This window comes from Abramis brama (assembly GCF_963993115.1).
Source record: "Abramis brama genome assembly, chromosome: 7".
NCBI classification, from domain to species: Eukaryota; Metazoa; Chordata; class Actinopteri; order Cypriniformes; family Leuciscidae; genus Abramis; species Abramis brama.
The window spans coordinates 13,873,262-13,898,119 of NC_139969.1; the positions used below are offsets into that span (position 1 = coordinate 13,873,262).

The 24,858-nt window shown below is 37.5% G+C and overlaps 3 protein-coding genes across 4 annotated transcripts; 2 read left to right on the plus strand and 1 right to left on the minus strand.

Moving 5' to 3' along the window:
• Nucleotides 1-279: 279 nt before the first annotated feature.
• sppl2 (signal peptide peptidase-like 2) lies at nucleotides 280-12,521 on the minus strand. Of its 2 annotated transcripts, none has more exons than XR_014607074.1 (15): nucleotides 12,382-12,519; nucleotides 11,267-11,383; nucleotides 10,939-11,121; nucleotides 10,772-10,861; nucleotides 10,499-10,638; nucleotides 10,246-10,388; nucleotides 10,052-10,148; nucleotides 9,853-9,969; nucleotides 9,685-9,766; nucleotides 9,529-9,603; nucleotides 9,374-9,436; nucleotides 9,187-9,286; nucleotides 8,695-8,772; nucleotides 8,310-8,545; nucleotides 280-1,678 (listed from the first exon to the last, which is right to left on the minus strand). XR_014607074.1 is itself a non-coding variant. In XM_084119342.1 (15 exons), the coding sequence occupies exons 1-15, from the start codon at nucleotides 12,427-12,429 to the stop codon at nucleotides 1,508-1,510; spliced, it is 1,665 nt and encodes a 554-aa protein (XP_083975468.1). In that variant the 5' UTR covers nucleotides 12,430-12,521; the 3' UTR covers nucleotides 280-1,507. The 2 variants fall into 2 exon arrangements, 1 of the variants encoding a protein (XP_083975468.1); XM_084119342.1 differs by having other exon boundaries at nucleotides 8,385-8,545; nucleotides 12,382-12,521.
• A 1,263-nt stretch (nucleotides 12,522-13,784) lies between these two features.
• dapk3 (death-associated protein kinase 3) lies at nucleotides 13,785-21,855 on the plus strand. Its single transcript, XM_084120771.1, has 9 exons — nucleotides 13,785-13,869; nucleotides 14,632-14,719; nucleotides 18,027-18,387; nucleotides 18,550-18,679; nucleotides 18,780-18,828; nucleotides 19,513-19,539; nucleotides 19,657-19,809; nucleotides 20,125-20,170; nucleotides 20,256-21,855. The coding sequence occupies exons 2-9, from the start codon at nucleotides 14,658-14,660 to the stop codon at nucleotides 20,787-20,789; spliced, it is 1,362 nt and encodes a 453-aa protein (XP_083976897.1). The 5' UTR covers nucleotides 13,785-13,869; nucleotides 14,632-14,657; the 3' UTR covers nucleotides 20,790-21,855.
• Nucleotides 21,856-22,825: 970 nt separating this feature from the next.
• On the plus strand, nucleotides 22,826-24,474 carry LOC311087448 (uncharacterized protein). The gene is made up of 4 exons (XM_084120772.1): nucleotides 22,826-23,279; nucleotides 23,413-23,509; nucleotides 23,899-24,052; nucleotides 24,138-24,474. The coding sequence occupies exons 1-4, from the start codon at nucleotides 22,956-22,958 to the stop codon at nucleotides 24,160-24,162; spliced, it is 600 nt and encodes a 199-aa protein (XP_083976898.1). The 5' UTR covers nucleotides 22,826-22,955; the 3' UTR covers nucleotides 24,163-24,474.
• The last annotated feature ends 384 nt before the right edge of the window (nucleotides 24,475-24,858 follow it).

Genomic DNA, 24,858 nt, shown 5'->3' on the forward strand with positions numbered 1-24,858 from the left:
TATGCAATTTGGCCTTTAGCTCAGTGTGGCTCATTTCATGCACAATAGTTTAAGAAACAAAAATGCTTTTTTCCCACAGCTTGGTCATAGAGTTCAACATTAGCCTGGAGTTAGAATTCATAGCGAGTCCAGTGAACCTGGTGAGAGTAAGACACAATTATACTATTACACTTTACCAAATACTTTTTGATGTGGGTGGAAAATGCCAAGAACTCATGAATAGTATTTTACAACACGTTCTTGCAAGTGCTGTCACATTAAAACACCACAATACACAAGTTTATAACACAATGCATTATTCCTTTAATGTATGCACTCTTCAACAACTTTTCAAAATCAGACTTTTACAGCATATGTTGATCTGTTGATTTATTAATACTGCAGGAGTATTAATAAATGGACAGAACTTGATTACTACTTGTCCAAGTTATTCCACATGATCATGGTGTACCCAAGTCAAAAAGATTTCAATGAGACAACAGCACAACATAAACTTCTTAAATAAACTCCATGTAACTTCAGATTGTTAAATCATACACAAAGACATATCAGTGCTTTACACTGGAAAAACAACTTTTAAAAAAAAGTACCATGAATACAAAATTCCTACTATAAAACAGAAGGACTGTCACTAAACAGATGGGCAGGAAAGTATCCTTTAAAACTGCACTTGCTTTAAAAATGCACTTCAGTTTTTATTTAAAGACCTCAAATATCCCTTCCGTCAAGTAAACAGCAAGTTCTAAATACTATACTTTTAAATAAGCCATGAGCATATGAATATGATCTATATCAATGCAACTAAAGTTGAAGTCACATTCCAAACCAATAAGGATGTTTTTGTTCAATTATGTGGCCATGTATAACAGTACTGCTCTTAATTATACAGCATAGCGTAATATAAACTATTAACAATCTCAATCCACAGCATTCGCATCTCGGAACTAGGGATGAAACTAATAAATCATTATTCCCGAAGCCTTTGGCTCATTCGGTCCTCATTAGCACCGTATTTTAAAGGATGTGACACTTCAGCGCTGTTGTGACAAGAACCCGCCACTAATGCATTATCAACTTGAAGCCAAATAGAATTTTTTTTTTTTTTTTTTTTTTGAAAGAGAGAGCGGTCTTGAATTTTCTGGACATTTGTTTTAAAATGTCTAGCTGCACTTTGTTTCATTTACTGAAATATTGTTTTTACAGTCTATTTACAAACAAAAAGAAGAGAGAGAACAAAATGAACACAGAGTTGAAATCCTTGTGAAGAAGATTAAAGCTGTCCCTTCGACGCTCTCCTAATATCATCAAACGTAAAACTTGAAACAAGTTGGATGAAGCACAGCAGGTGTTGTGTCTCCTCCTCGTGTTTAAACAGACTGTATTATTTCAAAAGCTTAAAACAAGTGCACTGAGATTCATACTGCTCAAGTCTATTACATATATGGTCAGATATATAACTGACTTCAAAAAATGAAAAAGAAATTAGCATCCTTCCAGTCTTTTGTTTTTAAGTAGATGCATCTGTAAGATGCGGAACTTCCACGTGAGCTGGTGGAGGAGGGTCCTCACTCTGATTGGTGGTTTCAGAGTCTGGCGGCTCCGGATTGGACTGGGGTTCATCTGTGGACGGTCCTGGGGTTTGAGTACAGTTGATTTGTTCCATCACAATTGGAGGAGGCTGAGGAAGAAATGAGAGCGAGACAGAAAAGTAAAACTTTAATTTAATTTTGATTCATAAATAATTTATACATGTACATTCCATAAATGTTTGAGGTCAGGAAGACTTTTTTTTTTTTTTTAAAGAAATTATTAAGAGATTCATCAAAGACACATTAAATTGATCAAAAGTGATCCAAGACATTTATAATGTTAAAAGATTTCTATTTCAAATAAAAATATTTCCACAAATATATGAAGCAGCACAACTTTTTTCAATATTGATAATAATAAGAAATGTTTCTTGAGCAGCAAATCAGCATATTAGAATGATTTCTGAATGATCATGTGACATTGAAGACAGGAGAAATGATGCTGAAAATTCAGCTTTGTCATCACAGAAATAAATTACATGTTAAAATATATTAAAATAGAAAAAAAAAATAATTGTAAGGTTTCCTCTGTTTTTGATCAAATAAATGCAGCCTTGGTGAGAATAAGACACTTGCTTGGCTTACTGGAATTTAAAGCAGAAGAATAATGTTAAAGAATCACTTCGCTGAGAAGTAAGAATGAGAAAATGGTTTCTGATCTATGACTAAAGCCCTATTCGGACGGTAATCGTTTCTCATGTGGACGTCGGTAAAAATACATTTGCATGGCACCTCAGAGATAAAACTCATGGCGATTCATTGACTGGAGTAACTGCCTCATTCCTGAACGATTCAGCCATTTGAACGAATCGTTTGAATAAATGGCTCAATGACTCCCTCATTAAGACGGCCACCTGCCGCCCCCTACTGGTGGTTTAGTTTCGTGTTTAAAAGAATAATTCTTTCCAATATTTCATACTTGTATTCAAAAAAATATTTAAAACAATCTCATAACATTATTTAATGCAGTTGTAATTTTTCAGTGTAAATTAATTAATTTGATTGGTAACAGCCATATAGTTTCTTATTATTCCAATTTAATTTATTGATCAAATGTAAGAATTTAAAATGAAAGATGAAGCATATATTTAAAACGGTTAAGGAAAAATGCTCTTTATAAAAGGTTAAAATATCATAAATATACAGATTTAAATACGGCAAAGCTGACTGAACACTGATGAGAATATTACTTCAGAATAAATTATATTTACAACACAAAAAAATCCTATTTTTTTCTGGACAAGCAATTTTTTTTACTTGGACAAGTGGATGACCGATTTACTTGTTCGAAGGACAAGCACACGAAAAGGCTTAATGTTGAGCCCTGAGTTAGGCTATAATTTATATAGTATGAACATATATAGTGGCGAGCCTGAGGATAGTTTTACACATCAGCCCAGTCTATTCTGTAAAGTTAGTGATACGCATGGTCTGGGTTTTTTGCACATTAATCTGACAATAAATGTGGCACACCCAGTTTTTCTAATGCACACCCAGATACTCTTTTCTGGCTACGCTAGTGGCTTGGAATAATACGAATAAATTTGTACTTAATTTAATAATAGGAAAATAATGTTCTATTTAATTATTTGATTCTCATTTTTAAAAATAGGAAGCTAGATGTGAGTATGCTATATTCGAAATGGTTCTTCTATTCTTGCATTTTGTCTCAAAAAGGATGTCATTTTATAAAAATATGGAAATTAGCGGAAACAAGTTAATGCAGCCTCTTATTTACTGTCAAAATAAAGCTGCATGGTTTCTATTTTCAATGTTGTGTATAATAGACTACATATTTTTAAATTGTATCATATATCGCTGTCACAATAACGGCCCATTTCTCCTTTTTGTTCGCTGAGGTGGAGAGGTGATGAAATATTATTCCAATAAATACTTTCCAGCATTTCACTAATAAAAAAAGTACATCTTTAAAATGCATGCAAATTACATTTGGGCGCAACAGTTATCATATGTTCGGTGCTCGTCAGTCATCAAAAAGGATTTAAACAGTGAATTTTGAAATGATCTCTTCTTGTAAACTCAGAGATGTGGATTCAGATGGCAATTAAATCACCACATGACCTTGGTGTTTGTTAAAATAAAAATAAAATAAAAAACAGTAGGTAATTCGGCCGGGGATTTTTACGTGGGTGGTGGGAGAAAAACACTGACATTCTGGATTCGGATGGCAATAAAATCACCGACTAACCCCTGTAAATGTTAAAAATACCCTACGACCCCATGAGAAACTACTACCGTCCGAATAGGGCTTTAGTGAAGGAGCGAACACTCAGAGGAGATGACAAGGATCAGATTCTTCTCTACATCATACAGAAAATCACCATAGATCAACTCAAGACCAACCAATCTCCAGGCCGATTATTAGATTAAAAGCATAAGCACTGTTTGCAAAAGAGCTGAGGAAATTTAACATAAGCCCTCTTCCGGTACACAGATCTCTTACCAGACCTAAAGGAGAGATCTGGTGTTTATCAACCCATAGTGAGTTAAACAGTGGTTTAAACTCGTGTATATCAGTCTGTAGCACAGCATTTCCTGTTACTGTGGTTTAGAGCGAAACTAAATTTGGATTCAGTCTAACAGGCATTTGTCTAAAGCCTTCAAAATCCCTGTAAAATCTTTTATACAGAAGGTAGAGTCTCCATTTAGGATCTCTGGGATCTATGCCACAGACGTTTCTAAACATCTTTAAACAAATGCCTGTGAAATCAAAGAATGTAAATGGATGATTGTGTGTTCACGGATTGATTCATCCAAAAAATTCTATTCAATTCAATTCAATTACTCTCTCATGTCGTTCCAAACCTGAGACTTCGGAACACAAATGAAAATATCTTCATTTCTGTCCCATTGAAAGTCTATTCACCCAAAAATTTGATGCTTCAAAACATTCAAAAAAAGATCGTAAAAGAAATCGATATGAATTGATCGGTTTAATTCAAGTCTTCTGAAGAGACACTATTGCTTTATATGATGAGTAAAAACTACATTACCCATGATTCTGTACAGAAAATTACACCAATCATTGAGTCGAAAAAAGCAACATGTGCCAAAATAGCTCTTTAGCTTCGCCAACTCCCATGAAGCACTGTGAATGATGTAATAGAGTCGATCTCTCTAAGCTCTCAAAATACTTAAATGTTTCTATATACCTATTTTACCATTTATAGGTATGTGTTTGGGTAAAATTAACATTTTTGTTTTATTCTATAAACTACTGACAACATTTCTCCCAAATTCCAAATAAACATATTGTCATTTAGAGCAGTTATTTGCAGAAAACGACAACTGGTCAAAATAACAAAAAAGATGCAGTGTTGTCAGACCTCGAATAATGGAAAGAAAATAAGTTCATATTAATTTTTAAACAACACAATACTAATGTTTTAACTTAGGAAGAGTTCATAAAAGAGTTAAATATTATCAAAAGAGTTGAAAAGGAAAGTTTTGAGTGAGGAAAAGAAGGGTTCAATTCTGGCTTTACTGGCAGAGGGAAACAGTGAGCGTCCGGTTGCTTCCATCCTTAAAATTTCAAAGATGGCGGTTCATAACAACAAGGTCAAGCAGCAGACGTTGGGGACAACAAACCAGCAGAGGGCGAAAACGACTTTCCACTGACCGGGATGACCGCCAACTCATTCGAATGTCACTTAACAACCGTAGGATGACGTCAAGTGACCTACAAAAAGAATGGTAAACAGCAGCTGGGGTGAAGTGCACGGCGAGGACGGTTCGAAACAGGCTCCTGGGGGCAGGGCTGAAGTCGTGCAAAGCTAGAAAAAAGCCCTTCATCAATGAGAAGCAAAGAAGAGCCAGGCTGAGGTTTGGACTGTAGAGGACTGGAGTAAGGTCATCTTCTCTGATGAGTCCAATTTCAGCTTTGTCCAACACCTGGTCGTCTAATGGTTAAGACGGAGACCTGGAGAGGCCTACAAGCCACATTGTCTCACACCCACTGTGAAATTTGGTGGAGGATCGGTGATGATCTGGGGGTGCTTCACCAAGGCTGGAATCAGGCAGATTTGCCTTTGTGAAGTCCACCTGAATGGATATGCGATTGACAAATCACACAAGGACAATGATAACACCATGCAGCCACAACAACCTCTTCTCACGGACACAATCTCAGCTGAGCCCTGACCACAGAGCTCACCACAGACAGACTGTGACATATTAGAACTGCTCCAAGATTCAGCACCCAAGGACGACTTCCTGGAAAACAGCCAGGGAAGCCAGGACAGCATATTACAGCCTCGATAACACCAGAGCAACAGCCCCTCTTCACCAGACACGCTATCCCTCTCTCCAGCATCTCCACTTCTGTGCTTCTCAGAGAAAATGGAAGAACTGGTGTATGCTGGAACCAAACTATCCCACTCTTTTGCTGCGAGCCCCCAGATATCAACCAAAAAACATCAGGCCCCGCAACCACCAAAGCCTGCGGGCCCAGCTCACCCTCCCCCTCCTGTGAGAGCTCTTCGGCCTCTGCCACAACGCCAGGGCCCACACCCTCCCCCATCTGCTCGAGGTGAACCAAAAACAACTGATACCAGCTCTCAGTGATATGTGTCTGGTCCCTGCTATGATAACAGTAACTTTCTCAAATGTTTACAGAACAAGCAGGAACCCAGTGTGCCTGTATCTTTCCCTATTGATGTTCTATTACATGATAGAAAGTCTAAGGCTTTCAAAAGCCATACAGCAAACCCAACTAATCTGGTGCCTTTTACCTGCCAAAACTAAAATCACTTCTAGTCAACGACTTAACCACAAACAACCTGGATTTTATGTTTCTAAATGAAACATGGCTAGAAGACAGCTGCAGTGCAACAATCCTCAATGAAACATCCCCTCCTAACTTTACTTTTATGAGTGTCTGCAGAGCTGTTAGGAGAGGTGGGGGTGTAGCTGCTCTTTTTAAAGATGTCTATCAATGCAAGCAAATATCATTTGGGAATTACCCGTCTTTCGAATATCTGGGTATTGTGTTAAAAGGTGCTACACGCATTTTACTGGCCTCCAAAATGCTCTCCATCCTTTGCTGAGGACTTTACAGAACTGTTATCAGCAATTACCTCAGAGTTTGACTGTTTTGCCATTGCTGGAGATTTTAACATTCACATAGATAATGCAGAAACCAATATTGCAAAAGAAATCAAAACGGTTTTAAAAACTTTTGATCTGACTCAGCATGTACATGGACCCACACACAATCGTGGACATGAAGGCTATATCTTTAACACCAAGCATATCTGCTGACACTGTTGATTTTCTCCTTGATTCTTTTAACTCAAAAGTTAAGTGTAATTGATGATATTGCTCCTGTGAAAGAAGAGTGGCAGACAAAAAGCAACTCAACAGCAGTGCAAAATATGAAAAGACAATGCAGAAAAGCAGAGCGCATGTGGCGGAAGACTAAACTTTTAGTCCATTATAACATCTGGACAAAGAACAAAGACATAATCTGGACAAAGACATAACAAAGAACCATGGTCACAAGCCATCAAACAAAGCCGAGCTGCTTGAATTTTTGCACCAGGAGTGGCATAAAGTCGCCCAACATCAATGTGAAAGACTGGTGGAGAGCATGCCAAGACGCATGAAAGCTGTGATTGAAAATCAGGGTTATTCCACCAAATATTGACTTCTGAACTCTTCCTAAGTTAAAACATTAGTATTGTGTTGTTTAAAAATGAATATGAACTTATTTTCTTTCCATTATTTGAGGTCTGACAACACTGCATCTTTTTTGTTATTTTGACCAGTTGTCATTTTCTGCAAATAAATGCTCTAAATGAATGAGGCATTGATATAGCGCTTTCATTTGTACTACTGTACACCCAAAGCGCTTTACAATCATATCAGGGGTCTCTCCTCAACCACCACCAGTGTGCAGCATCCACTTGGATGGCAGCACATTATATATTATATAGATCAGTGGTTAGGACCCACACAGACCACAGATGACAATATTTTTATTTGGAATTTGGGAGAAATGTTGTCAGTAGTTTATAGAATAAAACAAAAATGTTAATTTTACCCAAACACATACCTATAAATAGTAAAACCAGAGAAACTGATAATTTTGCAGTGGTCTCTTAATTTTTTCCAGAGCTATATATACATATTTTGCATTAGACTTAAAATATATTGTTTTTAAATATGTAATCAGCATTTGTACATGAAAAGTTTTATATTTCTCCATTTTTAATTTGATTATGCTGTTTGCAATGCTTCATGGGATTGTAGTTTTTTTCCTCACTATAGCCGTTAAGTACACATTCTTGTACCTTTGTCATTTTGTCCATCTGTTTGTAATGTTATGATTCACCTCGTAGCTGATTGGCTTGGTTCATGGCTTATAATTCTTTAACAAAGGCTTTTTTTAAAAATCCCTATGGGAGAAATGAATGGGGAAAAAATACTTCCGGAACCAGCGCTGCTGAAAAAGGGGACGGGAACTAATGCACTCTATGAAGGGAAAGTCTTACGGGTTTGAAACGACGTTTGAGTGTGTAATTGATGACAGAATTTACATTTTTGGGTGAACTAACCCTTTAAGAACAATTATACATATTGTAAATGATAATTGTAATCAGGTTGACACCAAACCCCTCTTTTGATAAAAAGAAGACACCCACAGTAAAAAAGAGAGCAAAATAAGAGCGGAACAAAAACACGTGGGTGGTTTTACTCAACTGTAATTCTAGTAACTGTACATAACCCTAGAACTTTTCCGATCGTAGAAGGCACTCATATCAAACTGGTATTCACCACAAATCCACTTCCTGTCCAGAACAAAGGCAACTCCTTGCGCCACAGTGCCACCGCAAGGCTGGTGAGAAGTGTGCAAGGCACCAGGTATAAGAGGGCAGGCTGACCCATCTGCATCAGAGCCAGAGCCACAAATGTGATGAGAAGACCAATGCCGTAGCCTAAACAAACAGAGATCACATTCACAATCTTTCAAGGATACCAAATAACTAAACAAAAGCATGAAAGTAGAAATACTGCTGTACAGTATGTCAGTCAGTATATTACCACACTGAACATATCTGAATTTAAAAGGTCGTCAATGTCTTACCAATAGTGCAGGCCAGAAAGTATATTCGAGAAGTCTGCATGAGAATGTCAAATCTGTGACAATACGCTACAAGCAAACCTGAGGAAACAAAATGAAAAGAAGGATATTTTTATTGTCCTTATCAATATGACTAAAATGAAGAAAAGAAAAACAGAGGGATGTTGAGGCAGAGTTTGATTTCAGTAACTTTTCTTAAAAACAAAGAAACCATATAAAGTATGCTAAAGTGGCAATAGGTAAAATTAGTTTGGCGTAAAATATCGAAAGGTGGCTTGTTGCAAAGAACTTTCCCACAACTAGTTTAATTTCTCACCTGAAAACATGACACAATAATCAGCTTACCAAGCTCAGTGACCTCAATTTTTGGCTACATGAAAACTTCAGTTTTGGTTTTGGTAAAAAATTCATTTTAGTGCATCATCACTTTCTTTCCATGAACCCTGAAAATCTGTTCATCATGCAGCTGTGATGCAACAACAGTAGTGATGTTACCTGGTACCAAGATATCCCCAAAGCCCAGGAGAGAGAAGGGCCGGTCACACAGGACCAGAGGAGACGAATTTAACCTGGGCACTTTCAGCACCATGGGAAGCTAATGAAGACAAAGATGCTAAAATTGACACCACAAAATAAAACAAAAATGTATTTACATTTATCAACAAAAAAAACACCATCCTACCTTTTCATGAGTAGAGGAATCAGAGGGACCAGCCGCCACCTCAACCATGATACTTTCCCCACTCTGCATGGAACAATAAACAAATAGATGCCAAAGAATAAAAAAAATATATTTTGAATCAATTTTAAAAAACGAAACTAAGAAGAGCATTGTACCTCAGTTAAGAGTGGTGTTATGAAAACAAAAAACACGTCATACACGAACAGCACGACCAGCAGCAGAGTGCAGGCCTACAACGAGAAGAAAAATCAATAGGAAATGCATTCACACGCTAAGGTAATCGTCAGCATCCACCAGCATTTTAAACTCACCTTGAAAGTAGGCAGCCTGATTGTTTTCAGCATGTAGAGACAGAAAGCGATGCCTAACGCATCCTGAAGTATCCACGCCCACCTAGGGAACATGATTTTTTCATCAGATACCATCCGTAATAGTGCTGAAAGTGTCTCAAGACCTAAAGTGGTTTTCACTACTCTTACTGGTCTTCGTTGCGGAAAACTCCCCAAGTGACGCTGACTCCTATGCAGAAGGCTGAAAGGACCAGCATGCGCACCTGTGGCCGCTTGTGGCAATATGGCAAGTTATTCTCAGGTATCCTGTCAACACACAAAGCATCTCCTTCAATACAAAGCCAAAAGGAAAGAATCTTATCTTGTCTTTCTCATGCACATCTCTGACCTGCATTTCCCAAATGGTAGTCTTCGGACAAAAGGCCAAAGACAGCTATACAGACCGACGGCAGATGCCAGACAGAACGTCGCTATAGTCATATACACTGTGAGAGAAAAACAGAGGAATAAATCAAATCATCAAGTTCAACCGAAGTACACACAGTTTGTTGAAGAACGGTAATACTTAAATGATTTATTTACCCAATTGATCATAGAAGAAATATAAGAGCACCAGCATAGAGCAGCACATGACCACAAACACACAAATCATGATGGGGGTGACGTCAACGATCTCCTCGTCTTGTTTCTCTGCACCGTCGTCCCTTTTGTGCTTCATGTAACGTCTGTCGGCACACATATGTGGGTTTACTCTGCAGGCTGTCAGCTTTATTACTTATTTATCTTGCAACCTGTGCCTCAAGGGCTCACAATGTTACAAGGGCACAGTTCTTACTTTTTAATGTCCCTGCTGCCAGCCCAATATCCTCCGACAGCCACTGTGCCCACTGCCATCAGAAAGATGAGCACCATGTTGTAGTCCACCACCGGTTCATTGGGCGCATACATGGCCACCTGCCGTTTCTCCCCAAACGTCTACAAACAGAAATAAGAGAGAAATAAATGCCTTAAACTTTTATTGCCTTTGTAATTTCAATGTGATGTGTGTTGAAGTGATTTTGATTGAGCAATTTGAGTCCAAAGACAGCCTGCTCTAATGAAAAATTACCTTACTGATGTCCAGCATGTCTTTATAGCTTAGCAAGGCCACTGGGATGCCTATCTCCTCATACTGGGACTTGTTGCCTGAGGGTGGAGTCTGTACAGCATGTCAAACAAGCTTATTGTGACTCCTGTGAAAATGTTTTAATGACATTAATGGTGTTATAGTCTTACCAGTCGATCTTTGCTGACAATCAGTAGTCCCTTGGCACCATTGATCTGGGCCAATCTGACTTTTTCATAGAAAGTACAATTTCCTCTCATCACCATTGGGATGCTGTTTGGGAAGCCACCCTCGGGTACATCAGAGGGGGAGCACAGGACAGAGGTGGTGAGATCGTAAGTCTGCAGGCGTGCCTGAAAAAACAATAAAGGATGAATGAGAAATTGTATACTGCAGTTTCAGATACAGCAGGGGTTTCTGTTGGGAATGAGGCCTTTTATCATGAAATCATTACAATCTGAATCTGTGTGTGTGTGTAAAATGTAAATTGCTACTAACTGCTTTACTGAGGTCCTGAGGTAGTCGAGCCCACTGAGAGTTGAAGAATATGCAGTAATCTTTGCCTTCACTCTTCCCCTGATCGCTGAAATGTGCCATGCCATATTCACCTAAAACCTGTGAATCAGAATGGATACAGCTCAGGTTATTGGTTAACGGGTTTGTGCATTTCCTCCTTGCTGAAGGAAAAACTGACAATAGGAAAGAAATGTGTAAAAGTCTGAGGGTGACATGAGAGGTGACATGAACCTGCATTAACCATTCATATAGCGAAATGCACAGTGAATTATGAATTCTAATTACAAAAAAGTTTGACTTTCATTTGACTTTCAAATAAATTGCAGGACCACATTTAGAAATTGAAATTGAGAGGTTATTCATTTTCTTAATATATTACACTATTCAGGAATTTGTTACTGTAAAATAGACTGATAATAACACAGGTATTATGATAAAAGGCTATATGATGAGTTACAGATAATCATAATTAGCCTTTCCAGCAACTGGACAATAATTACATGAAGACAGAGCTCATTGTGACCCACACAAACACGATACACCATCACGTTAACACATTCTAATAACATTAAATGGAATGAACATAATACTCAAATGTGCATAACTATTAAGAAAAAAATAATACACTACATTTAAAAAAATCATACTTTTTACATCTAATTTAATATAATTTTGGTAAGGTATATGGTAAGGTAACTTACGGTTTACCAACTAAATGGGTTTTGATGTAGCATGTTTACGTTCGTCTTCTGGAAAATTACTGACATTTCCAGTGTACAGTCTCACTGTTTGCAAAATAAATAACCACATTAAAACAAAGGTTTGCCATTATTGATCCAGCAGAAATGACAGTTTGATCGCTCGTTTGATCAGTGTTGTAGATTTGTTTCGCGGTAACAGTGTCATGTCAACAGGAGTGCGAGAGGACTCGGCCGCGCGGGCCCCAAACATGCACGAGCACATCCCTACTGACGTCCACCTAATCGTGCTAATCGTACATAGCATGTAGCCAGTAACCATCGGTAAACAAATTAAAAACTGGGTATAACCCTGTTGAGAAACCCACCAAAAAGCAAACAGGTTATTTTGTGTCTTACCTGTTTGAACAAAAGAGCTGCCCAAAGGAGACTTGACAAAAATCTCATGATGCCTGAATATTGTTGCCGTCTCCCCCATCCGCACTGCCCTCCGCAGACTCAACTATCAGCTGTTTAAACATATCCCGCCTACATTTTGCAGTACGTTGCCGATTGGCTACCTTTATCTACTTCCGAACGTCCACTATTGGTCTATTGGCTTTCACTCTAGTCAATCAAATTGTGGTCCCGCCTTAAATTCATAAAGTCCAAATTTGTCATTCCTTGGACACATTATTTCCTACGGTTAATGTACGTAGGCGTACTGACTTAAACTTAGGCTGCAAAATACATATAGACATTTTTCAATAACAAATTCGTTATTTTTTTGTTTGACAGATTGAAAAAGTATGTGCCACTGCCACATGTAAGGAAATTGCTTAATATACTTCGCCCTGCCTAAAATTTCCATTTGCGCTGGATATTGCATTTTCACACATTGAACTTCAAACTTATGCATCGACGTCACTTTTCTGTTCATTCTTGAAATTAACTTTGCCTTGTCTATAGAATAGCTATTCACTGTTTGGACTGCTGCCTTGAACTTGAGCACGGCCTTTTTTTGTGTGTTCCTTAATTTTGTTTTATTTTATTTTAATGATCTACGTGTTTACGTTATTAGCCTATCATATTTTATCATATTATTATATTTTAAAGTTTATTACAATGTTTGAATGAATGAATGAATGAATGAAAAACTATTTTTTACAAAAGGATCAAAGAAAAAAGTAGATTAATGCTGGTCTCCCACTACACACGAATCCTGCTGCATACATACATTTAAAGTCAAGAGAATTTCCAGAGAAATTATGGTTAATAGTGTGTATTTTGACTTACTAGACTCACTGATTTAATGTGCAGAACTTGCCAGACTTTGCAGAACACATTTTATCTGAGGAGAGCAAGAAGTCTTCCGTGCTTTTTCATCAAACTAATGAGATGTTGCAGCTAATGTTTAATTACACAGTATTATTAACGTCTGGAATGCTTCAGATGATTATGTCTGGACAGACTTGCATATCAATTAGCCTACAGACTTGCATATCACAAAAGACCTACTTAAGTGTGCATAAAAATATGAACGCTTTGGATGGCTCTCTTGTGTAACACTAATATATATATATATATATATATATATATATATATATATATATATATATATATATATATATATATATATATATTCATTTACACCTTTATGTGTGTGTTATGAGTCTGTTGTGGTAACACTGACAAAGGAACAGTGCAAATCAAGCCCAAACATGTAGTTTTTAACTTCAGTTAGTTTTTAATATCAGTGTGCTAACACACCTGGCAGACTCTTAATAACAGGTACAAGTTGACATCATCCTGCGGTGGAGTCTCGATGATGTCACTGAATAAGCCACGCCTCTCCAGAGCGCAGCAACCGGAAAATACCCATTGGCTGAGGAATGCGACGACGTTAAGGTATGTAACAAACAAACTCTCAGCGTTTACTTATTGTATAATAGTGTTCTAGGTAGTATTATTAATATTATATTGAAAATCGTATTAATTTATTCCGTAATGTGTTTCGTGTGTCAACGTAGACGTAGCTTGCTGGTCGTTTCTTTTACAAGTTAGCCAGATGGCTACTGGAATAAATCAGTGCTTTATTAGATATTTTGTGGATTATCGTAATATACTTATTTCGTATTTGTTTTATGACCGCATTAACCACAGTGAAATTTATTTTTTGGCTATGGAACTAACCTCTGAGCTGAAATAAATGGTTGTTGTAGTTGTCTTTACCAATTAACAGTTAAGTCATTAAGCCTTGAAACATGTTTTATAGCATAGATGAGATAGATTTAACGGGGATGTAATTTTAGTGCGAGTTTACTGCACTACAGTGCTGAGATATTCGCTGTTAAAGGGCCATGATAAAGACAGAAAGAAAGAAAAAGGAAGGTAAAAAAAAAAAAAACTGGCTACCCTAGTGTATGACTGTAGGTAATGACGTAAGTAGGAATAGATTGTCCACACTCTGCACATGGAAATTCTCATTCCCATATCAGTTTAAAAACCAACATCCTGTGAGGTCAAGAGTAAATACGAAGCATGTGCACTCTTCAGAACAGTTACAAACCATTTATAGTCATTGTCAATAAAGTAGTGGTCTGATGAAGTCAGATCCATGCAACTAAACTAGTCCTATAACAAGCACTATTTCTGGTCATTTTCTAACAGACTGATTAATTTGAAGTCAGCAAATCATGGCTGGCTTCAGGCAGGAGGATGTGGAGCTGTGCTATGAAATGGGAGAGGAGTTAGGAAGGTAAGAGATGCCATTTCTCTTCTTAAAACTCTGTAAAACTAGTTTATCCTGACTTAAAATGGTCTCACACATAGTGGATAGAACAAAGATCAAGGTTAAAAGTAGCCTAAGATCTTAATGTTTGATTAAGCACTATAATTATGAAAGCTTTTTGATGAGATATAAGGTAAAATGAATACATCATAATGTTTGGCATTGGGTTGCAAGGCAACGTAGTGTTTGTGCTTATCAGTGCAGTATATAAACGTCTTGAGAGTCCTGCAATTTAAAAATCCCCAGCACAGTGACTTAATCATCTGCAAACACTGAATCAAGTCCTGCCTTTCTTCCTATATATGGACGTGAAGGTTTCTGTTCTGTGCTGCTGCAGCATGACATCACTGCTTTACAATGAATATGCTCGCTCTCTGAGCCTGAGCACAGCTGTAGTGCAAATGAGACTACAGATGAGCCAGAGAAGAGCCGTCAGAGGAGTACTTTAACCACACAACATTTTATCAGACTTTTATAGTTCTCATTGGTTGCATTATGCAGCATTTGTACCATTTAACTAAAGGAGTTACTCTTACTCCTTTAGAAATTTACTACAGTTTGGTTTTGTGGAATGAACAGTTGTAATATAAATTATTCAACCCTCATTGCAAATCAGGTTTATTGGCAAAATTTACAGGCTTTCAGCTGTTTGCAATTAACAAATCAAACAAAAGTAATTGAAACAGCTCAACACAACAAATATTTCAAGTGGTTTCCCCAAATTCAACTGAAAATGCAACTTATAATGACTTCTGCAGTCTCAAAATTATTCAACCCCTTCATGGCATGCATCTTTAGTACTTGTACTGCTTGTACTACTTAGTACTGCTCCAAACGAGATGTATAACCAGACACCAGCTTATGGCAGTGTTTCTGAGGAATCTTGCCCATGAGCGATGGCCTCTAGTTCAGTAATATTCTTGGGTTTGCGCAGCCGCCTTCTCCAAATCCCACCAGAGATTTTCTTTGGGGTTCAAGTCAGGTGACTGATGGCCACTGTAGAATCTTCCAGGACTTCTTCTGTAACCAAGCCATGGTGGAATTTGAGGTATGCTTAGGATCATTGTCCTGTTGGAAGTTTCAATGACGCCCAAGCTTCAGCTTCCTCACTGACAGCATGAAGTTTTCTCCTAGGATTTCCTGATACTTCAATGAAATCCATCTTGCCTTCCACACGCTGCAGGTTTCCAGTGGCAGAGGATGCAAAGCAGCTGCAGAGCATCACCGAGCCCCACCATGCTGAACTATAGGCAGAGTGTTCTTTTCATGCGTCATTCTTCTTCCTCCAGACACACCGCTGATTAATAGGGCCTAAAAGTTCCAGTTTTGTTTAATCGCTCCACAGAACAGAATCCCAAATCTTCTGTGGCTTATTTATATGATTTTGATTTAACGAATTTGTTATTTACATTTCTTGTGCTTCTGGATCAGTAGTTGTGTACGTCTCGGAGTTCTGGCATGCGTTTAGTACGCGCCTTACTGTGCAGATGAAACCTCAGTGCCTGCAGTCTTGCTGCAGGTCTTTTGCAGTCACTCATGGGTTTTTCTGAACCTGCCTTCTCAGAAATCTGGTTGCAGCGGTTGATTGCTTCCTTTTTCTGCCCCGTCCAGATAGTGTAACCACTGTTCCTTTAACTATGAACTTGCGAACTATGCTTCCAACGGTGTCTCTAGGAACATATAGTGCCTTCGCTATCTTTTTGCCTTGTTTGTGAAGGGCGATGATATCTTCTCTTAACTTTTTGGACCAATCATTTGACCAGAGGCGGACAGAGTACACAGCTACATTACTTGAGTAAAAGTACAGATACCCCTTGCTAAATTTTACTCAAGTACAAGTAAAAGTACTACAGTCAGATGTCTACTTAAGTAAAAGTACTAAAGTACTTGTTTTTAAAAGTACTTGAGTATCAAGAGTACAAGAGTACATTTTCTAAATATTGCATTACTACTGCCACAGTGCTTACATTGGTAAACACAGCAAACACTTGAAGCGAAAACTATCATTAACTTGTTCAGAAAATTGAAATAGTCTGGCGAGGTGGGGCCACGAGTTGGCACATTCCCGGGATGCGATTTTTTTTTTCCCAGGATGGTAGGGGAAGACTCATGAATATTCATTAGGAAAGTCATCCCTGATTGGTCTGATGACCTACCCCTAAACCTACCCGTCACTGGGGGTCTTATGACCTCCCTAACCCCACCCCTAAACCTACCCGTCACTGGGGTTAAGACCAATCAGGGATGACTTCCCTAATGAATATTCATGAGTCTTCCCCTACCATCCTGGGAAAAAAAATATCGCTCCCGGGATGGACCTGCTGCGTCTTCATCCATTGTTTTGTCCATGGTTTCGTCTCTTATCTAAATCTGACCATGGAGTTGACTTTGGCGGAAAGCTGAAGGTGATTGCTGATAGGCTGTCCCAATCAGTGGCGCCTGCACAATCCAATCACATTTGAGAGGGAAACAACAAATTGAGGGTTTCCGAGATGTTTCTTTTTTCCTTTTTCCTTTTTTTTTTTTGTTTTTTTAGAAGTAACGGGTACTCACAGTTATGGATAGAAATGTAGTGGAGTAAAGAGTACAATATTTGCCTCTCAAATGTACTTGAGTAAAGTCATGAGTACTCCCCAAAAATGATACTCGAGTAAAGTACAGATCCCTCAAAATTGTACTTAAGTACTGTACTCAAGTAAATGTACTCCGTTACTGTCCGGCTCTGCATTTGACTTAGCCATATTTATAACATGCAGTCAAATGTGACACTCAACAAACCGAGCCAGTTCAGATATTTAATGTGTTCTAGTTCCAGCACACCTGGTGCAACTAATGAAGCCCTTGATTAGTCGCATAAGGTGTGCTTAAGACAACACCTGTTTTACAGATTTGTGCCTTTTGTGAGGGATTTCATTCAGGGGGTTTAATAATTTTGAATTATTGCAGAAGTCATTAAAAGTTGCATTTTCAGTTTAATTTGGGGAAACCACTTGAAACATTTATTGTGTTGAGTTATTTTAATTACTAACTTGTTCACTGCGAACAGCTAAAACTCTGTAAAATGTCAATAAACCTGATTTGCAATGGGAGTTGAATAATTTCGATTACAACTGTATGAACTTTCGTTCAGTGTAGTGCTTTTTTTGCGCACATTTCATATACATATATATGTCCTTATTTTCTGTAAAATTTAAATTATAAAAACATCATCATGATCACTGTTTCCTCTTTTCATTTTTTTTTTCTCTGTGTGCCGTTGTAACACGTTTCACAGTGGACAGTTTGCCATTGTGCGTAAATGTAAAGAAAAGAGCTCTGGAACAGAATATGCCGCCAAGTTTATCAAGAAGAGACGTCTGTCATCCAGTCGACGGGGCGTGAGCCGAGAGGAGATCGAGCGAGAGGTGAACATCCTCCGAGAGATTCAGCACAGCAACATTATTACCCTCCACGACATCTTTGAGAACAAGACTGACGTGATCCTGATCCTGGAGCTTGTGTCTGGAGGGGAGCTGTTTGACTTCCTGGCCGAGAAGGAGTCGCTGACCGAGGAGGAGGCCACGCAGTTCCTCAAGCAGATCCTGGATGGAGTCTACTACCTACACTCTAAACGCATAGCACACTTTGACTTGAAGGTGAGCACTAGTATGTTTTGTTTTAAGATTTGCTATTGATTAATGTAGATGCTGGATCAATCAAAATGTTTTTTCAAATTTAAATTTTCAAATAAGGGTGAAATGTGTCTCATTAACATGGAAACATTTACTACAAAAGTCTTGAATGCACTTTGTTTTCAGCCTGAAAACATAATGCTGCTGGATAAAAACGTGCCGAACCCCAGAATCAAATTGATCGATTTTGGAATTGCACATCAGATTAAGGATGGAAACGAATTTAAAAACATCTTCGGAACTCCTGAGTTTGTTGGTGGGAACCTAAGTTTATTATAACATTGAAGTATATCTTTACTTATTATAAGTGTATTAGGAATCCTAATTTAATTTGCCATATCTTTTGTCATTTGTAGCACCAGAAATTGTAAATTATGAGCCCCTTGGCCTGGAGGCAGACATGTGGTGAGTCATAAACATCAATAGCCATGTTATCGCATAAAAAAAACACTGGATGGAAACGGCAAGATGCTTATAAATTCAAAAAAATGTTCATTAAAAAAACGTATGCGCTCAATTGAGTCAGGTAATTTTTTTATCTGATTAGGTGGCATGCACATAAACTACAATAGAAACACATTTACTGTATAAATGCGCAACAAAAAAACTAACATGACTTTGCTAAACTAACATGACAACAGAGGATGTGATTGGATAGCTGGACTAACCAGCGGATCAGTTTCATTGCACAGCATCTCAAAGTTGTTTTAGTTATTCTGAAATGAAATTTCAAATTCTGTCTTCAAAATGATTTAGTAACGATAACATGACAGCATTTATTGCATTTCGTCTGTGTGTTCTGAGGCGCAAGACATTTATGATGTAGGATAAAAGAGACACAGTGGCTTCCCTGATTGCAGCAACTTCCATTTTATCACATATATTTGCGGCAATTTACCAGGAAGTGATGATTTTGTTCTCTTGGGGCTTTATTTGCAAATGTTTTATAGATATTCCAATTTTGTTAAATTTGCAGCTTTGGATGGAAACGTAGCTAATAATGGATATAAAATATTGTGAATGCATAATATTCACTTGCTAATTTTTGCCTGGAATTAATTGGTTTTCTTGTGATTTTCTTTGCTGCAGGAGCATTGGAGTTATCACATATATACTGTAAGTAATCTATGGCTATGGCTTGTTTGGCTGCATTGATTTCATGCTTTTTCCACACCCAGGTGATACCGTTGTACTTTGCTTAACAAATATTAATGCATTATTAATGCTCTTTAGCTTGAGTGGCGCTTCTCCGTTTCTTGGCGAGACCAAACAAGAAACACTTACCAACATTTCAGCTGTCAACTATGACTTTGATGAAGAGTACTTCAGCAACACAAGTGAGCTCGCCAAGGACTTCATTCGCCGACTGCTGGTCAAGGATCCTAAGTTAGTATAATCCAGTGTTATTACTAAAACTATTAGAAATGATATAATAAAATATAAATATAAGATAATGAAAATTTTATTTACTAAAATTACTAAAAGTAAATAAATAAAGATCAATGGAAAATTAATAATGACAAAAGCACATTAATATTTCATAACAATGACATATCAAAATTAAAATGAAAACTGAAAATACTCATTCAAAATGTTAGTAAATTCTATGAATAATACCAAAATAACACTGGTATAAGTTGTATTGTTTAATACGTCAACTGTTTATTAATAATTAATTCAGTATTTGCTTTTAACATTCAGGAAGCGAATGACAATCGCGGACAGTCTCCAGCACCCCTGGATCAAGGTTCGAATGTTTCTCTTTCCCTCACTTTTGAGTTGTCACCATTTGTTCTTTACTTGACTAGCTCTCATCCCATCGTCCCCTGCAGGTGATTAAGAGGCGTAACGTTCGACCTGAAGAGAGCGAGCGCAAGCCGGAGCGCAGGCGTCTGAAGACCACCCGTCTGAAGGAGTACACTATCAAATCCCACTCCAGCATGCCTCCTAACAACACCTACATCAATTTCGAGCGCTTCTCGCAGGTCATGGAGGAGATAGCCGCGGCTGAGGATGGCCTACGAGAGCTGGAGAAGAACCAGCGCTCCTGCGGGGAGGATGTGGCCGCTCTGCTCTCCATCTATGAGGAGAAGGAAAGCTGGTATAAGGAGGAGAACGAAAGCATCGCTGCAGATCTCAATCAGGTCAAACAGGAGCTGCAGAAAGCACAAGCCCTACGCAGACAGAGCCAGGAGGAGACCCGGGCCGCCATGCTGTCGGCCAATGCACTCAAGCGCAAGTTTGGCCGGTTGGAGAACCGCTATGAAGTGCTAGCTGAGCAGATGGTCTCTGAGGTGCGCTGGGTGGAGGAGCTGGTGCGCTCGATTTCAGCTGAAAATGACACACACAGCAACAGCATGGCTTGAGCTGCTCTGTTTGCTTTCAGAACGCAACAACTATTTAATGTCTTTGCTTGGTATGTGCAGGGCAGATATAGAGCATTAAACTTTGCAATAAGCTTCATGTAAGCCTGTAGGGTTCAAGTTACTCTTAGAATAAAAGTTAAATAAAATGTTATTTTACATTAAAGGCTAAGTGAGGGTGTGCATGCTTTAAGAATGGCCTGTGCATCGCAGTATTCTCATGTGATGCCGGTTAAAGCAAACATTTAGCATTTTCACTCGCCACCCCACAAATATACATGCTGGATCGTTCAAGAGTATCAGTTACAGCACTCAAAGCATTTTAATGTACATTGGGAGTAATGCACTACACAGTCCTCTATGAGGAATTGAATAATCGCTTTTGCTTTTGCAGTTGCTTTTGTTGTGCTGCATGTCCGCTTTTCCTATGCAAATCAAATTCTAATTTTATGATATGAGACAAATGGAATGACTTCTAAACATATAAAAGTCCTAAATGCTGTCTTTAATGAGCTGTAAATGTATATCAACTTGGTAAGCTGCTTATCTATAAATATGATTTAATAGGATAGTTCACTCAAAAAGGAAAAATAATTTATTCACCAAACCTGTATTTCTTTTTTCTGTGGAACACAGTCTTGGTGTTTATTTTTTGTCCATATAATGAAAGTCAAAATTGTTTTGGACCACATTGACTTCCATAGTATGTGCTGAAACATTTTTAAAAACGAACTCTTCCACAGAAGAAAGAAAGTCATACAGGTTTGGAACAATGTGAGGGTGAGTAAATGATGACGGAAGTTTTTATTTTTGGGTGAACTATCCCGTTAACAATTTTCTTTTGCATAAAACACTTCAAACATTATGTTTTTTTGTATGACATTCCATATGCAAATGAGCATCATTATCTCTTACAGGAAATGGTTGTGGCCATTTGTAGTTAAGTCATAGCAATAATCTTATCTGTTTGATTACAGTACTGTGCCCATTTTTATGTTGTTTTATTTACGACAAATTTATATATATATCAGAAAAGTCCATTCAAATAAACGAATTGAAGACAAATACAGTCACAGTGTCTTTATTAGGTGTGTGTGTGTGCTGAGGAGTGTACTGGGAAGTCAAGTGTAGTGTTTTATAAATCTGATCATTTGTCATATACGCTAGAGATGTTGAAAGTTCCAGAGTTTTAACTAAACAGGATTTTTCCATCTCCATTGTAAGATAATTATGTTTTGTTAAACACCCAGATAAACATTTGGATTTTTGGGGTCTTGTAGATAGATGCCACTGTTTACTTTGAAATTTCAAACCACAGGGCAGAATATTCTGAGAACCCTTAACTTCCCATGATATGTGTTGACATAAATCAACAGTGCATGTCTTTCTTTGGCTCTGGCATCAGCATGTGCTTTTTAGGTTTTTCTTATTTTTTTATTAATTTATTATGTCAAGTTAATTTAATGGGGGATAATTCAACCAAAAATGAAAATATAATGTAATTGTTTGCTCACTGTCATGTCATTTTAAACATGAATGTCTTTTTTTGCTGTAAATGGGTGAAAATGTGGTTTTGAAACTTTTTGAAGAATGTTATTTATTTAAAGAATATTATATTTAAAGAACGTTTTGACTGTTTTGTCAAAAAAAAGAAAGTCGGTGGAGTCCAAAAAACATTTTCAAAAGACATTTTCATTTTTTTTGTTTGACAGAAGAAAGAAACTCATACAGGTTTAAAACGACATGACATGAGCGAGGAAATGCTGACAGAATGTTCATTTTTGGGTGAACTATCCTCTTTGGTGCATTTTTGTCAGTCTATCCCACCATATTCATCTCATACCGATTAAGGCATTATGGGGCTTTACGGTGATTTAAGAACCACAATGCCATAAGCACATGGAAGAAATGTCTCCAGGGAAATAATGGATGTTTTTTTAAAACAGTGATGTGTAATTATTTACCAGAGCACTGATAAAGTCCTTAAAATAACAATGTAGATATGCTGACGTAGCTTCCACTCACATCCAGAGCTCTAGACTCGCAGCCCAGCCTCAGTGAACAAAACGCAGCTGGTTCAACCCTGATTCTACATAAACTTTCCTCGCTGCGACGCCAGACAAAAGAAGGTCAGTGTGGTCTGTGTCCTACTACATCATCTTTCTCAGGATGGCCAGATCCAACTTGGCCCAGAACACCTGTAACTGGATCACGGCTCTCCTCGCGTTGTGGTCCATGGTCTCTCTGATTGTCATTGTGGTTTGGGCCACCTGGCCTCCCTTGGCTAGCCTTGCACAATGCAGAGATGCACATCGGGCCTTAACTGAAAAGATGGAGGGAGCTAAAGTGATGAAGGAAAAAGAGCACAACGTCTTGAAATCTGCACTGCAACTGAGCTCTAAAAACCAGACCAGACTGCAAGAAGAGCTGGAAAGTATTCTAGAGAGCCAGAGGGAAACCAACGCATCTCTAACCGAGACTCTGCAACTGCAAGTGAGTATCAAAAAGTGATAAATGTGTTTTAAAATGTATGCGCTGATGCCATAAAATAAGAACTGATTAAGTGTCCCAATGATTAATTTAATTGGCCTACTGATTTTATTGGATTTTTTTGTTTCTATTTTAGATGATCCTAAAGGAAAATGTAACAGCTTTGGAAAATCAAAGACTCGGGCTCCACAGTGAACATGCAAGACTTTTTTCAGAGCTGGCTCAACAAGAGGGTAGGAGAACCTAATATGGGAATATTTCTCAAAATGATAAAGTTGGAGCAGCCAAAGACGTCTGCATGTTTTTACATGAGAGCATAATTATGTTTTGAGATAAGGAGTAGGCTATATATGAAATTGGCTATTCTAAGTGCGCCTTCCAGACACTTTCCAGACACACACACACACACACACACACACACACACACACAACATTGATATATTATATATTTATATATAACGCTGATAACATTTAGGCTTACATGTTTTATATGCATGAACTAAAGTTACCTTATAATGTTGATCATGGCGATATAAGCTTAAATTGCAATATTTCACTTCAGAATAGAACAGGTAGGTCTAATAAATGTATGAAAACGTGTTTGTTGTTTTGCTTCGCGCAGCTCTTATTGAGACTCTGTTGGTGAATCTGACCAGTGAATCGCATCATTTGGATTCGTGTGAGGCTTTACGGGATGCCGCAAACAGCCAGCAGGTGGCAGCAGAGAGTCAGAGGAAAGCCTGTGAACACAAAACAACTTACCTTGTCAAGCAAATGTGAGTGATTATAATCCAACCGTATAGACACAAGATGTTTATTTTACAGTGAACTATTTCATTTATTTCCTTATCCATTTTGCAGAGAGAACTGCAAGGTTAATGGGTGAGGAACCGAAGACTTCCAAAACAACTGAAGAAAACTGCCACAGACAACGACCACAAACCTCTTTCGACTAAATATAGCTCCTTATAATAATAATAATAATTTGTTATAATATAGCGCTTTTTCTGAGACCTCAAAGCGCTTTCTGAGACCTTAGCTTATAAATATATGGAAAGTGCTTTAAAGTATTACTGACAAAATGTCCTTTATAACGAGACATTCTGAGATATATTTTTATGGTAAAGTGAAATAAATAATGTAATAATAATAATAATAATAATAATGTTGTTGTGTGAATAAAGTTTGGAGGACATGGAAATATGACTGATTTAAAAAAGATTATATATACATTTTTCATATTTTTTTTTAAATTCCTATTATCAGGACATAACAGTAAAAATATTTATATTTCTGTTTTAAGCTGAATGTATTTTTGTTAGTTGTTTTTATTTATGTCTTCAAAACAGGTGGGTTTATATAATGGGTTATATCATTATTTAATTGAATATGTAATTCAAACTTCGATTAAATGCATTATTTATTAGAATTATTATTTTATTTTGATTATTTAATTTCATTAAAATGAGGTGAATTGAATAATGAATGCAATTGTTCCTATATTGTTTTAATAATTATTAATATATTTTCAACCTGAAAACATGAAAAACTCAGAAACACATTTTTGACTGTTCAAACCATC

Excerpts from the sequence above, each read along its gene's own strand:
- LOC311087448 (XM_084120772.1), top strand. The coding sequence starts at position 22,956 with ATGGCCAGATCCAACTTGGCCCAGAACACCTGTAACTGGATCACGGCT. Across the intron at positions 23,280-23,412 it reads CCGAGACTCTGCAACTGCAA|ATGATCCTAAAGGAAAATGT; the intron begins GTGAGTATCAAA and ends TTTCTATTTTAG. Across the intron at positions 23,510-23,898 it reads AGAGCTGGCTCAACAAGAGG|CTCTTATTGAGACTCTGTTG; the intron begins GTAGGAGAACCT and ends TGCTTCGCGCAG.
- dapk3 (XM_084120771.1), top strand. The coding sequence starts at position 14,658 with ATGGCTGGCTTCAGGCAGGAGGATGTGGAGCTGTGCTATGAAATGGGA. Across the intron at positions 18,388-18,549 it reads TAGCACACTTTGACTTGAAG|CCTGAAAACATAATGCTGCT; the intron begins GTGAGCACTAGT and ends CTTTGTTTTCAG. Across the intron at positions 19,540-19,656 it reads GGAGTTATCACATATATACT|CTTGAGTGGCGCTTCTCCGT; the intron begins GTAAGTAATCTA and ends AATGCTCTTTAG.
- sppl2 (XM_084119342.1), bottom strand. The coding sequence starts at position 12,429 with ATGAGATTTTTGTCAAGTCTCCTTTGGGCAGCTCTTTTGTTCAAACAG. Across the intron at positions 11,384-12,381 it reads CAGCTCTTTTGTTCAAACAG|GTTTTAGGTGAATATGGCAT; the intron begins GTAAGACACAAA and ends TCTGATTCACAG. Across the intron at positions 10,149-10,245 it reads TTTCTTCTATGATCAATTGG|TGTATATGACTATAGCGACG; the intron begins GTAAATAAATCA and ends TTTCTCTCACAG.